This window comes from Trichosurus vulpecula, chromosome 9 (assembly GCF_011100635.1).
Source record: "Trichosurus vulpecula isolate mTriVul1 chromosome 9, mTriVul1.pri, whole genome shotgun sequence".
Lineage (NCBI taxonomy): Eukaryota > Metazoa > Chordata > Mammalia > Diprotodontia > Phalangeridae > Trichosurus > Trichosurus vulpecula.
Window position 1 is genome coordinate 51718135 of NC_050581.1, and position 17684 is coordinate 51735818.

At 39.4% G+C, this 17684-nt stretch overlaps 1 protein-coding gene across 2 annotated transcripts in view; it reads right to left on the reverse strand.

Moving 5' to 3' along the window:
• Positions 1-17684, reverse strand: part of ABAT (4-aminobutyrate aminotransferase) — a 132649-nt gene that overhangs the window by 40878 nt on the left and 74087 nt on the right. For both annotated transcript variants that reach the window (XM_036739331.1, XM_036739330.1), the window contains 3 exons: positions 4506-4603; positions 2900-2929; positions 1348-1465 (listed from right to left, as the gene is read on the reverse strand). In XM_036739331.1, the coding sequence (XP_036595226.1) occupies positions 1348-1465; positions 2900-2929; positions 4506-4603 (246 nt within the window). The remainder of the gene's footprint in view (positions 1-1347; positions 1466-2899; positions 2930-4505; positions 4604-17684) is intronic.

A 17684-nucleotide genomic window follows, 5' to 3' on the forward strand; every position in this document is an offset into this window, starting at 1 on the left:
TGCAAAGACCCAGACACCCTCAGTTTATGATGGATTCTTGTGAAGGAATTTGCCGCAGTTGCTACGTCATCTCACTTTCTCTACTTGGTAGCTCCTTATTGTCTAATCATCCTTTGATGGCAAGTAAATATGTCTGAGGTAATGTCCTCAATAAATGCAGGAGTGTGGAAGGCAAAGTTAGTTTCAGAAGGAATATATTCAGGCCAGTGTGGGGGTGTAATGGTGAGTAGGAGGATAGCCAAAGATGATCACTGACATCACCTCCTGTGTTATCTCTGAGGGCACATGCTTCATCGGCTCTTCAGCCTACAGGTCTTTAAATTTAGCAGGGAATCAATTGAAAAAAATGTTTAAAAAGCACTCAATAACCCCAAAGTAAGTCTCCCAGCTGCGATTGACATCACAGTTTCCTGGAGCTAAAAGCATTTCCATATGAGACCTGCATATCATATATTTAGCTGGGCCCTTCAGCAACAGCAAGGCACATTTTAAAGATGTGAAACTATTGTAGCAAAGCTCAGGATCAGGGATATGACTGCAGGGAGGGGGTATCGACTGGATCAACATATTTGTGCAGCATTAAGGAGCCAAAATAAAGGCCCAATTTGATACCCATCTTTTTTTCCCTTCAAATTCCACAAGGCTTTATGGATTTTTTTATAGGGTGTCACATAATACACAATATCAACTTAACATGAAGTTACATGTAAGTTTAAATGAAATCTGTACCCTTCATCTAAACCCTACAAATTCAAAAATTTGCACATGCATAGTACCAAAGAAACAAGATTATTCAACCTTTTCTGTAGCTAAATGATTTGCTCAATTGGACTAGCCAGACCTAGGTTTTAATTATTTGAGCACCTAATCCAGAGCTCTTATCAATTTGTTGCACTGAATTAAATTTACATATTTAATTGAAATTCAGTGGTTTAGCAAACATGTTTGTTAAATGTGTTTAGTCATATCAAAGTAGGTCTCTGCCAGTGTCATCTAGCTTAAATGTTAAGTTCTTGCTTTCCAGAGACCATGTCTTTAATATATATACTTAATAAAGTTAATGACAGCCCTAGTGATGGATATGTAACAAGACTCCTTTGCTGCCATTTAGGGAGTTCAGGGATTTTTCTCAGGTCAACTAGCTTAGAAACAGGCCTGAATAATGTGCCAAAAAAAAAAAATTATTAGTCCCTAGTAAATAATGAAGTATTTTCCTTCATCAGTAACAGAGCATGCATAGGAACTGTTTTTCAGTAGCTGAATTGGTTTCCATTTGTACTGATTCACCTATATACCTTCACTTATTCCCCCTTATGACCAATGATGCCCATCTTTTGTGAAACTTACCTATGGGAAGAGAGGAAATCTGAGAATAAAGATCTAACATTCGGTTGCCATCCACATCCACTAGGTAGTTTCCTCGGCTCTCGTTGTAGTTGCAGAAGAAATGAACTGATTCTGCATTCTTTTGGAAAAAGAGAGAAACTGATTCAGGCTTATCACAATCCTGTAGCTTCAGATCCATCCAAAGTCAACCTTGTATTTTTTTAATTGGTAAAAAAAAAAACATCAGAACACTCTCTGTCCTAATCAATGAGTTTTAAACAAGAGGCATGCTTTCACCACACAAATCCAGAATGGATGCCGGGCTGAGTGCTGTTTCAAACTTTAATAACTTAACGCCGTATTCAGACTTTTGAGACACCCTGTAATATACAGCCTACATTCAAACAGCACGAATAACTACAATTCTTTCAGATTATTCCTGCGTTCAGTCTGAAAGACATAGTGGACTGTACCAGACAGAGAATTTCATAGCAGTATGGTAGACTCTGGTTAGCTAAGTAGAAAATATTCTCAAATTCTTAGTTCTTACTCTCAACCCCAGTGAAAGCTGACATATAATTAAGTGTGTCAAAAACGTCATACTGGATAGCTTCAGTGGTTCATTTATCCAGTGTCCGGCTCTGATAGGGATGAGGCCATGGCAGCTACTCTTCTCTGAAGGTTATGTCCCTAGAAAACCCCTAATTTACATATGTGATATGTCTCTGTGACCCCATGGATTTACATATACCCCAAATCTACAGTTAATCTAAAAGGAAGCTAATGAGTGTAGGTAGTTGCTAAAATGTGCATCAGAATGAGTCAGGTCAAAATACCAAGAGCCAAATGCCTCTTTTTTATTTTTGTAATAGTAAAACTTAGTGCATTTGTCCCTTAATTTAGAAACAGATGACTCCATTCCTAGGCATAGATGAGACATCTCAGTGTATGTGGTGCATGTGTTGGGGTTGGACGAGGGAGGAGGAGACAGAGTGGTTAGAAAGTGTCAGAATTCTGGAAGCAACAGCTGATATAAGCGCACACGAGAGAACAAGCGAGAAGATAGATGTAATGACCTTGTGACAAAAGTTATCATCGCTGAGTCCTTTTGGTGGTGTTCTCTATGCCCAAGACCTCAGGCAGAAGCATGGCTCAGCCTAGACAACTTTCTCATGAAGAATCAAATCCTTTGTTCTACCGCTCAATGCAAAGAAAGGCCACTTAGGAACACTTGACACCCCCTGGCCCTGCTTCCCACCTTGACTTTCTTGCTTTCACCTCCTTCTAGAATACACAGCTTTAAAATCAGTCTTCACATAATAGGCTGGCCTCAAACAGGTGGCTCTTCCTGCATTTCTTTGCTGCCTGTGGGCAGGCTCAGAGGGAGAGACAGTCTAGGACCCACACTGGGGCCAGTGGCAAGAGCTGCCACCCTTTTGTCTCAATACCTCGATCGTCCTGACTCCCTCCAGTAAAGAGCATTTGGAAAAGTCATTAATAAGCATACAGTCAAACTGGAAATTCAGAAACATGAAATTTTAGTTAAAATATGGTTGGTCCATGGACAGTTTACCTGAATTCCGTTCAACTGCTTCATTAATTCCTGAAAATAAAAACAAAAACCGTTGTTGCAGGAAGCTGAAATGAATCAGGACTTTTATTAGGAAATCTGACTTTATTAGAAGAAGAGACAATATATATAAAACAGTTCAATAGCCAATTTAACACACCAATGAAAAGTAGTTATAGAAGTTTCAGGGAGGAAGGATGAGGATTTGAGAAAATTTATATTAACTAGGAATGTGCCAAATGGATCTTTTTTGACTAAGTTTTTTTTTACAACCAATCTAAAATGAGCTGAACTGAAAATGGGTGGGAGAACTGGGGGAAGCGGACATAGGCAGTGAAGGCAGTTGCCAGAACTACCTTGTTCATGACAAAGAACAGTGCAGTCACCCAGGAGAAATTCTTTCTAATTCTGACTGCTTTAAAGCTGGGTGGCAGCAGAGGGGGTGGGGGGCTGGTTCCAGGGGCTCTAGGCCTTGCACCTATTTTAGAAACACATCCAGTCCTACTACCCTTGCAGATTCAAAAGTTATCTTTAGATTACTTGCTCACGTCAGAACTGTTATGGAAACCGTTGATCTTCTGCTGACAAGGGTATTGGCCTACAACTACAAGGTCTTTTGGCATTCATAGACTCACTGATCTAGAGCTGGAAGGACCTCAGGGGACATATGGTACAGCCCACTCACTGCAGATATGAGGAAACAACCCTGGGGAGGTTAGATGAACTGCCCAAGGTATATACAGGTAAGAGTCTGAGGCAGGATTTGAATTTAGGCCCTCTGACTTTAGAGCCAATAGTCTTTCCACTGTACCATGTTCCCCCCATTCAACCACTGCACGGCTAAATGTTCTACCCTGGTGGCTGGAGCATTTAGGAAGAAGCAATTATGTATAAACTACCTAAAAGATGGGGGAGTATCAAATCTACCCCTGCTACCATGGAGGGAGCTCAGGTATTTGTCCCAGGTCAAGTAGCATTTATGATGGGTGAGCTGATAGATAAGGACAAAGGGGCCAAAAAACCCCATCTAGACTGGGGCCAATAGCTACAGATTTCTCCTCTGTCAAATCCTTTATCATAGCTGTTGATTAACAAGGATTAGGTGAGCAGGCCCCCAGACACATCTCAAATGCTTGCTGCTAACAAGCAACAAAACTGCTAAGCCTGTGTTTCTTCTCCTTTGGTTTTCCCCTTCCCATTCGGCAGTAGAGAGGCTAATGGCAGGGAAAGGTGGGGGACCTGGATGATACACAACCTAAGTAAAGTCCATGGATAGTGGAGAGTTGACTATAATTGGCAAAGTCAAGATGGAAGGGAGGAAGCCCTCAGTTTTTCCTTCAACCATGTTAGTTTATGAGTCTCACACTGAATTTGTTTATTATTTATGTTCTTTATTGCATGAGGACATGGGTTAAAAAGGGATGGGAGCTGGCTATCAGATTATAAGGTGATCTACTGAAAACTGGCCCCATCTAACACTCAGTGCCTCTACATAGGCCATCCTGCTGGTAGCCACCTAGGCTCTATCATTTTTCTTGCCTTACAGGCCTCATGCTCTCCTCTTCAAAATACATTCCCAATTCACACGTGCCAGATATGGTCAACTCACTCTAGATCTAGGTCCGGGGACTTCAGTCTTCATCAGAGGTCCATCATAATCAAAGTCGACATCAATTTTGGCTGCAGCTTGACTGATAGATCTGCATCCTAAATGAGCAATAAGAAAATCACAAGAGACCAATGTATCACATTCAATAGCTATTTACAGCTAACCTAAGGCTTCATAAATCAGAGGGTGCCTTTGAGATTGGGGCAAAAGGAGACTAAGAGATGATATATCATTTGGAGAATGAGCTGAAGAACCAACCTATTGAATTGTCATCCTCTTTCTCTCAACATTCTTTTTAAAATTAAAAATTTCAATTAATAAATATTTGTATTCTTTCTCCCTCTACCCCTAATTGAAAAAAACAAAACAAAACAAAAATTCTTGTAGCAAATAAACAAAGTTAAGCAGAATAAATTCCCGCATTGGCCATATCCAAATATGTGTTTCATTCTGAACCCTCAGTCCACCACTTCTCTGCAAGGAGGTGGCTCCTGGATATTCAAACTTACTATCTCAGTGTGGGAAAGGGTCTTAGATCATCTAATCCAACCTGTAGGAGAAATAAGAATAGCGTCTGCAACAAACCCAATGAGTTGTCTTCCAGTTTCCGACTGAAGACACATATCACTTGTGTGAACTTGGGCAAATTACTTATCTTGCTGGGCCTCAGTTTCCTTATCTGGAAAATGAAGGACTTGGACTAGATGGCCTCTGAGTTCCCTTAGAGTCCTAATCCTATGACTTTAGAAACACAGTTTACATCACTGCTTCTGACGCTCCAACCGAAAGATTTTCTGTTGACGGCAAGATTCTTTAAGAGTTCTTAAACACAACAAGGAACACAACAAGCCTATTTAGTGAAACCCACAACAATGCAAAGAAAATTGGTTTAATGATAATAACCATTACAATGATATACTCAAAGCATACTGTTGATATTTTATACATGTATAACCAAAAAAGGAGATATACTGGCTACATAGCAAAAATGACAGACAACAAATAAATAACCTTATAAGAGGTACTTTAGAGATGTTAAAACAATAAGCCCTGGAGGCACTAAGTCCCCTACAGAAAATTTTATGAAAACCTGATATTAATGCCCACCATCTCCTATTATTCCCATACTTCCATGACATTGAATCCTGAAAGTCCTCTCTTTGTTCATAGCCTCCTATCTTTCCAAAGCTTATTCTTTAATTTCATTGTGACTTCTAGGCCTGCCATCTCTCCTTGCCTTTTCAGTCCCTTCTTGGTTTTGACTCTATATAGTTGACCAGTTCAGTAATATATTGTCCTTTATCTTTGACTTTTCATCCCCTCCTCCCCATCTTATCACCATTAGGCCTTACCAAACTTCAGCCTCAGTTTACCTCTCACCCTCTAGCTTCTCTGTCCTTCTTAAATATATTAAACCGTACCACAGAAAGTCAAAAAGAACTATACTCACTGAGCCCACAATGAAGTCAGCTTAGTGTTCTCTCCATGTGTTTTCTTGTATTCACTGAATTTCTTCTATTTACTTATTTCTATTCAAGTATTAATTCCCTTGTCTAATGTAAGCTCCTTGAAATCACAGACTGTTCCTAGCGCTTAGTGCACAGGGCCTTGTGCATAGTAGGTATTTACTAATGCTTACTGAATTAAAGACTCACACATGATGGATTGTGGGGGAGTTAATATTTAGCATTGGTGAGAGGGACACCCATAGTACTGACATCACAGATGCACCACAGACCCCTACCATCAGGCAACCTTGTTTCTCTCAGGAGCCAAATCTACCTCCCAAGACTGTTGTAAGGATTAAATGAGATGTATTTGTAAAGAGTTTACTTAGGCATGGTGCCTGGCACATAGTACGTACTTAATAAATGCTTGCTTTCTTCTTCCTTCCCTTTTCCCTTCTTTCTTTCCTTTCCTCCTTCCTTTCTCCTTCTCGTCCTTATTTCCTTCCTTCCTTCCTTTTTTCCTTCCCTCCTTCTTTCCTTCCTTCCTCCATCCCTTTTATCCAAAATGGATAAAAGTATTATGAGACTGCCATTCAACAAATCATCAGATGTTCATCCCTCATTTTTGAAGAAGACCAAAATCATCAGATAGACAAAAAAGAAATCACCTGCCAGTAGCCTCAAAATAAAAAAAAAACACAACTTAGATAATTATTTTTCCCTAAAATAAAGTGAGTGATATAGAGGGAGAATTGATTTAGAGCAGAACAATACCAAACTCAGATAACAATAACATATTTAATTTATACTTCAATTTCTATGAACAAGATAATTCTTAGGGATACCAAAGAAGGTATTCAAATGAACCACACAATGTAATAGTATGTATCCTAATAAATGTAGAAAATTGAACACCTGCCTTATTTTAATCCATGGATAAGCAAACTTTTTTTTTAATACTAGAGGTAATTTTTTTTTTAAAAAGAGTACTTGAATGCTTGCAGGTAAGTGATTTGCTTGGTGTAAGTAACCTTTCCACCCATGAAAGCTGCAATCCTCTTCTGATTTGGTAGATAGATGATCTTTAAGAGTTGCTAGGACCTAAGGTTTCACAACCCAGCAATCGTCTGAGTATCTTCATTTTATCTAGACTGGTCTTCAAATGGCAGGCATGCAAGCCTGTACCTGGCCTGTCCTCAAAGCCTTCCTAGCTTGGTAGGAATTGTGAGAAATTGAAGTCTGCCGGGATGGCATGGGGAAGGGTGGAAAATTGGTTATTTTATTCAAATAGCTAAGGTTATGAAAAATTTTGTGATATTTTGTATTAAAATATTCACTTCAACTTTCACTAACTGTGCTAACACTGGAGAACTCTCCACTTAATTGATTCTACTTTTGTTAATTTTTAAAGTTATAAAAATTGTTTTTATTCTGAACTTAATGAGGTATAAATAAAACAGGCATTTCCATATACACAGTAGAACAAAAAGAAATATTTGTACATATAAATGTGCAACTTGCTCTTCTTTTTAAGTATATTCCCAAAGTTTTAATAGCGTAAAACTTTATTTAGACTTTTGGGATATCCTCTATAAGTTCAATCCATGAATCTATCCTGCTTGTCTGTGCTTCTTTCTGGCCTTCCTTTTGTTTTCTTCCATGCATTTAAAAATGCCCCTATGATCCTTATTTTCTTTCTCCCTTCCATACTTTATTTCTATCCTGCTCTGTATTCCTAACCCTGCTCTCCCCATTGGAAAAAGAAAAGAAAAACAAAACCCTTGTAATAAATACATAGAGTTGTGCAAAATAAATCCTTACTATGGCTCTGTCTGAAACTGTCTTATTCTAGCTTGAGATCATCACCTCTCTGTCCAGAGGTGGGTAGCATTAATTATCTAGAATCATAACCAGTCACTGCATTGTTCAAGACTTCTCAAATCTCTCCAAGTTATTTTTTTCTTTATAATGCTCTTGTTATGTACATTTTTCACCTTGCTCTGTTTACTTCACTCTATTAGTTCGTATATGTTTTCCTAGGTTTCTCTGAAAGGATTCACTTTGTCATTTCATATTTACAAGAATATTCCATTCCATTCCATTCCTAAACTATAATTCATTTGGCAACCCCAATAAATAGGAAATAGCTTCCAGTTCTTTATTACTACATGAAGAGCTGCAATAAGTATTGTTATACATATGGATCTTTTCCCTCTTTCTCTGATCTCCTCAGATTTTAGGCCTAGAAGTGGTATCACTGGGTCAAAGGAAATTCCTAGTTTGGTGTCTTTCATTAAATTCTGCCTGCAGAAACCAGAGATTTATTTTCTGATAAAGCAAGCAACCCATGATGACTTTTCAGAAATGTTGAAAAGTGGAGACTCAGAAACAAGCAAGATTTCTTTGCAGGTTACTGACATACCTTGCTTTTTCCCCCTTCTCAAGTAAAAGGCCAATCTGGTCTTCCCTTCTTTCTCTAATAATATAGAGCCAGAAAACAAACAGTAACATAATAGCTCATCAAAAAATTTCAAATTCATAAAGTCATGGAAACTTCAAATTGGATAGAACCTACTTGATTTAATCTCTTCACCAACATGGGAATTCTTCAATTACATCCCAGGTACATGGGTGTCATATAGATTCTGTCTTAATACTTGTAGTAATGGAGAACCAGTGGTGTTTAACAATCAGCTCTCAGAAAAGAGACACTTTTAAGTTTCATTTGCATTATTAATATTTTCTCCATCACTTTCTTAATTCTAGACAACCAACAAAGCAAAACAAAACAAAACAAGGATGATCTGTATATTTGTAATTTCTGAGGTGTAAATGCTCACACCTGATATTTAACAATCAGCTTGCCAGGAATAGCTGGTTCTACCCTATCCCTGAAGAGAACATATTTCACAATGTGGCCTCTTGGGAGAACATTTTTTTCCTTGGACTGAACCAAAATCTGCCTCCTTATATTTTTTTACTTTTGTTCCTAGTTCTGTCCTTAAAAGTAACATAGGCAACATCAGGAGTTCACCAATTATAGGCAGGCCTTTTGCCTGTTTTTGTAGGCTGTGAGCTAAGAATGGTTTTTACATTTTAAAATAAAATTTTATTGCATTTTAAAATGTAAAGGCAATTGTTAACTCCCAGGCAGTATAAAAACAGACTGCAGGCCCGATTGGATCCTCAGCAAATTGTGACCCTTGGCTATACTCTCTCCTACATAATGGCTATCTTTCAAACATCTTTTCTTTTTCAGGCTCAACATTCCAAATTCATTCAATTCTGTCTCAGATGACATGGCTTCAGACTTCTCAGTGTCCTGGTTACCCTCTAGATAGAATGTTAACATATGGCCAGAGAATAATAATCCACAGATTCGGGGCATTTTGTTCATTCTCTATACCAATGTTTCTTGTTATTAATATGGTCTATTGTGTTGATAGTTTTCTTGAAACTGAACTAACTCTACATTCCCGGTACACAACTTAGTCATGGTATATAATCTTTGTAATATGTTGTAGTCTACTTATTAATATTATAATAAAAAAACGCCGCATCGATGTTCAAAGACTAGATGGTCTCTAGTCTTATTTCTCCATTTTTTTTTTGGAGGCAATCGGGGTTAAGCGACTTGCCCCAGGGTCACACAGCTAGTAAGTGTCTGAGGCCACATGTGAACTCAGGTCCTCCAGGGCTGATGCTTTATCCACTGTACCACCTAGCTGCCCCTCTCCATTTTTGTGAGTGTGTGTGTGGGGGTGGGGAACAAACGGACCTTCTCTTAATAACCTCTAAATGCATATGTAACTTTGACCAAAAAAGGGTGACCATTATAAGCAATTTGAAGGACCAAGGGAAGAAATTACCTTACAGATCTATGGTTAAGAGATGAGTTCATGACCAAACATGGGATAAAGAGGATCAAAGACGATAAAATGGAAAATTTTTATTATGTGAAATTAAAAAGTTTTTGTACACAACCAATGCAGCTAAAATTACAAAGAAACAGATAACTGAGAGAAAAAAATCTTCATGGCAAGTTTCTTTGATAAAGGTTTCATTTCCAAGATACATAAGGAACTCATCCAAATTTAAAATAAAAGGCATTTCCCAGTTGATAATTAGTTAAAGGATACGAACAGGCAGTTTTCTAAATGAAAAATCCAAGATACCCAAAACCATATAAAAATGCTTCAAATTACTAATAATTAGAGAAATGCAAGTTAAAGAAATTCTGACATTTCATCTCACATCTGTCAGATTGGCAAAGTTAACCAAAAAAAGGGAAAATAACAAATGTTGAAGGGGCTTTGGTGTATTTATAATGTACTTTTGATGGAGCCATGAATTGTTTTAATCATTCTGAAAAGTAATTTGGAATCAACCCCAAAAGTTATTAAACTATGTAGACCATTTGATTCAATGATGCTTCTCCTAGGTCTATACCCCAGAGAAATAAAGAGAAAAAGGAACTCATATACACGAAAATATTTATAGAAGCTCTTTTTGTGGTGACAAAGAGCTAGAAACTCAGGGATTGTCTTTCAACTAGTAAATGGCTGAATGATGTAATGGAATACCATCATGCTGTAAGAAATGACAAAAGGGAAGGTTGCAGAGAAACCTGGGAAAACTTATGTGAACTGATGCAGAGTGAAATAAGCAGAGCCAGGAGAAAAACTTATACAGTATTAACAACATTGTAAAGACAAACAATTTTGAAGACTTAAGAACTCTGATCAGTGCAGTGACCAATTAGGATTCTACAGGACCAATGATGAAACATGTTACTCACCTCCTGGTAGGACTCAAGGTGGAGATAAATATATCTTTTTTGGGGGGAGGAGGGAAGGCCAATGTGAGAATTAGTTTTGCTTGACTATACATATGTGTTACAAGAATTATGTTTCTATTTTTCTTGCAGATGGAGTGAGAAAATTAGATTAATTGAAAACAATTTTCATTTAATTTTAAAAAATCAAAATTTTAACTCTCTCCCTTTTTAAACTTTTATAGAGTCTTTGGACTTGAGAGACATTTTTCAAAAATGGATTTGGAATAATCTTTTGTTTTTACTTTGTTTACATTTCTTGTATTCTTCCCCATCTCTCTTCACAGATAGTCATCCCTAAAAATGAGGATTTTTTAAAAGAAAAAATTTTTAGCAAAACTAAATACATTGAAAAGAATCTAACATTATATGAAATATTTTATACCCATGTGTCCTCATCTCTTACATGTTAATTTTTTTTGGAGGGGGCAGGGCAATTGGGGTTAAGTGACTTGCCCGAGGTCACATAGCTAGTACACGTGTCAAGTGTCTGAGGCCACATTTGAACTCAGGTTCTCCTGACTCCAGGACCGGTGCTCTACTCACTATGCCACCTAGCTGCCCTTACATGTTAATATTAATTAAAAGTGAATTCACTTTTTTAAGGCAACATAAATCATTTTCTTACTGACTTATTTTTAAGACGTTATGCAATCTCAGATGAAAGTAATTAAATGGGATTAACTTTGGAAATTCATAAGAATCTTATTTTCTTCTATTCTCCACTTGCCCCTCATGGGCCTGGTCAACCATATTTCTTGTCTGCCCAGGAATATCATGTATTCCCAAACTCAATGACAAGCAAAAGGCAAAATCTGGATAATATTAATAGGCAAAATTTTGATGTAAATGAGAGTGGCTTTCAGCAAGGTTCATTCTTTTCTGTGTAGTTTCTACTTTTTTCTAATGCCCCTAAATTTGACTAAGGCAGCACCCTTTCAGTGATTAAGGCTAGAAAAGAAATGAAGCAGAGAATGGCCTTTTGAGGACACACAGCAGTAACAACAATGTTCCTCCATCTACATTGAGCTATAGGTAATCTATTGGTAATATGTAGTAATCTATTTGGGCTTATCTTCCCAGGCAGCACCCCATCCTCTAGTCCTTTCCTGTGTTAAGGAATGTTAAGGGGTCCCCTGAATTTGTCTTTTTGAGTTGCCATGTTTTCCAGAAACACTAGACCAAAGTATGCAGGAGGCTGTCAAGGACAATGGCCCTCCCGCCCTGAGCTGACATAATTTGTTGTTTGCATCCCAAGGTGGACTCCCTGTGTGTCCTTGGAAGTCAAGATAGGTGCCAGTCAGTCTGCACTAGGCTGAGAAACTGCTTGTGCAGCTGAGACCCTTGTGGATAAGCAGACCATCATATTTTCATAGTCTAGCAGTTCCCAAAGGAAAGGAATGCCCCTTTTGCCATCGCCTTGCTTCTCCCCTTCGGGAGGGAGTTTGTCCTTTTTCCTACTTTTAGGCACCTTTCCCCCTCCCATGTCACGCCCTTCAGGTAGAGATTTTTGTTTCCTTCTCCTCTTTTTGTTATACTGTCATAAATATGCAAACTTCCGTATGGATTGTAAACCCTTTGGGTTCCACATCCATGTTCATTTCTCTTGTAATAAATCTAGTTGCAACACAATGTCTCATGGACTTGTGACCCTGTTTTTGGTCAACACCTGCACCCTCAAAAACTTGAGGGCCTACTCTTTTCTAGGACTACAATGCTAAGTTGATTCAGGCAACATGTTAATGACTAAAATGGGTTAATGGATTGTTGGCCTTCCCAATCATACGAATCTTAACCTTCAATGCTTCCACCTACAGGAACCAGATCTCCCTTATGTACTCCTTCTCTGAGCTGTTCAGAGTGTAAGTTTGTAAGTTGATAGGTTAGAACTTGGAAGGAGTTCTTCTCCAAATAAACAGTGTTATAGACAATGGTTAGGTTCCCAGGTTATTCCATAAAAGCCTCTTCAACCCATAATGCAGTGAATATAGAACTAATAACATCCCTGAACATTTGTGAACACAGCCTGTAGGTAAGAATTCTAGGTATCTGGTGAAGCAATGGAGACTAGAGGAAAAGAGATTTTTTTTTGGGGGGGGAAGGATCCCTTAAATCACACTATGCTAAGAAGTTTTCTACCCTTATTTACAAATAATACTGCCTTGAAACACAACTGGAACTTCTCATCTCCTTACTATTTTGAGAAACAGGGGGCAAAGAGATTACAGTAAAAATTTTTTGTAATAAATTATCTCGAAGACTCTTTTCAGCTTAACATTCTATACTACCCATCATATCACATTAAACTATGAGCTCTGAGAGCGGAAGCTATTTTTTGCCTTTCTTTGTCTCCCCAGTGCTTAGTATGTACTTAGAAAGAACACAGTAGGTACTTAATTTAGTTTATTGACTGACTTACACTCAAATGAGAAAAGGCCCCATAAACACAACTGCTGCTGTTCAGAAATATCTATTTCTCAGCTTGTAGAGATGTAAAGTTTACCTATGGCCCATAATAAATTCTTGCTTTCTTTCACACACAGAATGAATATGACAGTCACTGCATCAGGTCTGACTTCTCTAACACCTGAATTTCATTCAGAATTGGGACTAGACCTGTGATAGCATTGGCACAGGGAACCCCAAATGAGGAAAATCCCGGTACCAATGCAGGTTGGTACCTTCTCTGAAACTAGTAGTCTCAGAGACCAGGTGTGGTGACCCATGCTTGTAATCTCTGCTAATGGGGAAAGCTGAGGTTGGTGGATGGCTTAAATCCAGGAGTTATATATGAGTTGCAACAGGGCAAAAACTGATCTGATGACTGCATTAAGTCCAGCACTGATTTGGTTACTCCTGCCTCCTCCCTGGGAGTAGAAGACCACTGGGCTGTATGGATGGGAGAACAGGCCTAAATCAGAAAAACTCACTGGGTTAAAATTTCCATACAGATCAGTTTGGGATTGGGCCTACACTAGCTGCTGCATAATTCTTTAATTGCTTTACAATTCTATAATTCTATAACATAAAAAATACCACATTAGCTCCTATCCATTATCTGCCCTACCCAATATACTGCCACTAGTGGCAGCGTATGATCTGATCTTCCAAAGTGACCACCACACAGTAAACATTCAGCAAATATTTGTTGGTTAAAATGCCAAATGACAGCAACCACGAAATACCAAGGAGTGTCCACCTCAAGCATAGCTAATTCTCCTATTTTGATTAAACTATTATCTGTGCGATGAGATTTTCGTGTATTCTTCATTGTTTTCAACATTCACAGGCTTCTCTTCTGGGGAAAAAAAAAATCCCATAACTGATAACTTTCCTCCTGAGGAGGAAGTGCTTGGCCTTTTAAATGCCTGGAGTAAGTAGCATTAGAGAGCTATCACCATTCTAATTGCCACGCTTTAGCATGTAAACAAATGAACCCTTTAGCAAGGACTCTTTTGGTGCCAAAGAGAGGAGTGACAACAATTGGGAGAAACTATAATGAGATGCACAGGTGCTTATGTACGCTGGAGCCAAAATTGGAAACATATTGTTCTGATTTAAATGTATTTCGTCAATTCAATTCACAGACTGCATCAGAGGCTGTAATGAGAAAAAAAAAAAAGGTTATTTGCTTTAGGAAGCCTCTTTTATGATATCCAAAGGGGCCGGTATTGTTTGGGGTTTCATGCTTATGAAAGTGGTTTGTATGTGGGGCCTGAATATCAATTCAATTCGACAGAGTAATTCCCAAGGGTCTTCTATGTACAAGGTACTGAGGAGAATCTTGCAATCATAGGGTCACATATTTGGGGCTGCAGGGACCTTAAGAGATAACCTAACTCAATACCCGAGGAACCTGAGGCCTAGTGAGGCTGACGGAGGTAAAATCAAGATTAATGAATAATGAATGACTAATGATAAAAATTAATGGTTAAGACATGGTGCCTGCCCTCAAGAAACTTACTCTAGTATTATAGACTAGACTTTATAATTACCACTCAGGAATTGGAAAAAGACATAGTCCATTTTACAGACAACAGGAACCTGGGGAGATCACTGAAAAGGGCCTTGTTCAAGGTCACACTGTGAGTGAGCGTCAGAGCTGGCACTAAAATCCTTGTCTACTGGCTTCCAGACTAGCGCCTGAACAAGGATCTCGCTCAGTTAAAGTAATGAACTAAAACCCCAAAAGGATGTGTCTTTGGGCAGATTCAACTCCTGTAGTGCATTCAGGGAGGATGGCCTAATGGCTATTCATCACCCTCTCTTCCAAGGAGTTTCTCCTGACTACTTGTGCCTCAATTGGCCTTGACCTTGTCTGAACTCCTACAGCACTTACCATGCAATTCTTTACTCCCTTCAACTCAGTACTCACTGAAGCACAGTCATGTGTTGCTCTCAGAGGTTTACAGAACCACAGAGCTTGAGCAGAAAGGGAATCCATTCTACACATGCAAAAACTGAGACCTAGAGAGCTGGAGAGACTTGCCCAAGGCTAGGCGTGTCTTTTGTCTCTCCAACTACCTTCCTGAGGACTCTAAAAGCCAGTAGGGTAGAGAATACATATTATACTGCCCTCACTCTTAAACCTGTACTGCTCAGCACAGTGTTGGACATACGGACAATGTTCAACCAATCAAATGATCGATCGATCGTAGCAAGCCAAATGATCAAAATGCAACCACATTACTGTTTCATATTGGCTGTGGAAGCAAGCATTGGGAGGGTCAGGGATGTCTGAAGAAGAAAGAGATGAAAATAAACCCTGTCTCCTCTGTATCAGGGACTGCCAAGAGCTTTACAAATATCTCCTTTAATGATCAAAGAACAAAGGGCTAGAATATGGGGCTCTAGGTGTGGTTTTGGATAGAAGGGAGTCGTGATTTGCTTCCTTCCTTAGGCTTATGCATTTTCAAAGGCATGGCATTCAATTCAGGGGCGGCCTTGGACTGAAGCCTCAGCTGGGGACTCTCTCAGAAGTCTATATAACTAGGACTTCTCCCAGAGACCCCAGCTCTAGTCCAGCCCAATGACAAAAGCTATTCATTACTTTGTCCTTATGGTATCAACCCCCTGGTGTATATTTTTTCTTGGTAGTCCCAGCGAGGTTTCAACCTTTTTTTTCCTACTTAGCTCCACTGCAGCCACAAAAAAGTACCAAAATAACAATGCCAATAATAATAAGTGGCATTTATATTAAGTTTTTACAAAGTGCTTTAAACATGTTATCTTCTTTGAGTCTCACAAGAAGCCTGTGAGGTAGGTACGTATAAGTACTTTGTTGGGAGAGGGTCTGGTACTATAATTTCATCCATGTAGGGACCTCCTAGTGTGAAAATTCTCTACATTGATACAAATTCGCCCCTTCTAGTGCTAGAGGACTGCTTGGAACAATGGGAAGTTAGTCACATAGCTCGTATTGGGTTAGTGGCAGGATTTGAACTCAGGTCTTCCCAACTCCAAGGTTGACCCTGTATACCAAATATGCCTGGTTGCCTCTTAGATTTGTTATCCCCACATTACAGATGGGGAAACTAAGGTGCAGAGAGCTTAAATGACTTGCCTGTGTTCACAAACCTGGTAAGTGCTAGAGAAGGAATTTGTATCCAGGTCTTCCAGGACAGTTAGATGGTACAGTGGTTGGAGAGTTAGACCTTAAGTCCTGAGTTCAAATCTGGTCTCAGACACACTTATTAGCTGTGCCATGGCATTAGGCAAGTCAATTAACCTCTCTAGACCTTGGTGGTTTACAGTGAGGGTGGCCTAGAGGGCTTTTGGCATTGCTTTGTATTTGTGATGCTACAGCTCTTCCCTAAGATGAGGAGGGAATAGTTAGTGGAAATGGGACCATTATGAAGGCACTCTGAGCATCTGAAAACACAGCAGTTCCTGGCCCCAGCTGAGACCATGGAACTGTTCAATCAGGGCTGTTCCCATTGTGGGAAAGGAGGCCAGCATTGCCTCTCCAGCTGAAACCCCCCGCACCCCCACCAATCTTTTTGTTGCCAGGTGACCCTTTCGCCCCACTCCCATTTCAATCTTTGGGTGATGGGCAGCTGCACCAATTCTTACCCACTAGTTATGGGAGAAGGAAGTAATCAGGCATGGCAATCCTGCCTCTGAGCAGAAGTGTACAAGAGAGTCAGACCCAGAGGGCTGGATACACACAGCTGGGCAAGGCTAGGGTTGAAATACAAACTGACATCTGCTTTGCTCAAACTCCTCCTGTCTTTTTTCTCCCTAGCGTAAGCACTCCACCACAGCAGGGGACTCACATGGGGAGCAGAAGGTCAGGATTAAGCCCGAGTTCACTGAACAAATTCAATAAACAATAATCCTAAAATCATAGGACTGTAGATTTAGACCTACAAGGGATTTTAAAGGTTATCTAGCAATAGGATTGTGAATCTAGAGCCGGAGAGGACCTCAGAGGTCAGTTAGTTCAGCTTTTTCATTTTACAGCTAAGGTAACTGAGGTTCTGAAATGTTGAAATGAATTGAGCAAGGTTGTACAGGTAATGTCAGAAGCAGAATCTGAACCCATGTCCTCTGACTCCAAATTCTGCCTTCTTTTCTCTGTACCACACTGCCTGAAAGCATAGGGTCTTGCACATAAACAGGTGATTAATACAGATGTCATGATTTCATTTAATTTGCTTCCCCTATAGGCTTTTCATCAGACCCTATTCCTTTTGCATAGGGGCTCTAGGCATATTGTAGGCTGGGGCAGATTAAACGAATGGGGCAAGGGTGGGGAACCTGCGGCCTTGAGGCCACATGTGGCCCTCTAGGTCCTCAACTGTGGCTTTGTTCTGTGGAGCTTGGATTTAGTCAAAGGGCCACACTTGAGGAGCTAGAGGATCCTCATGTGGCCTCGAGGCCATAGGTTCCCCACCC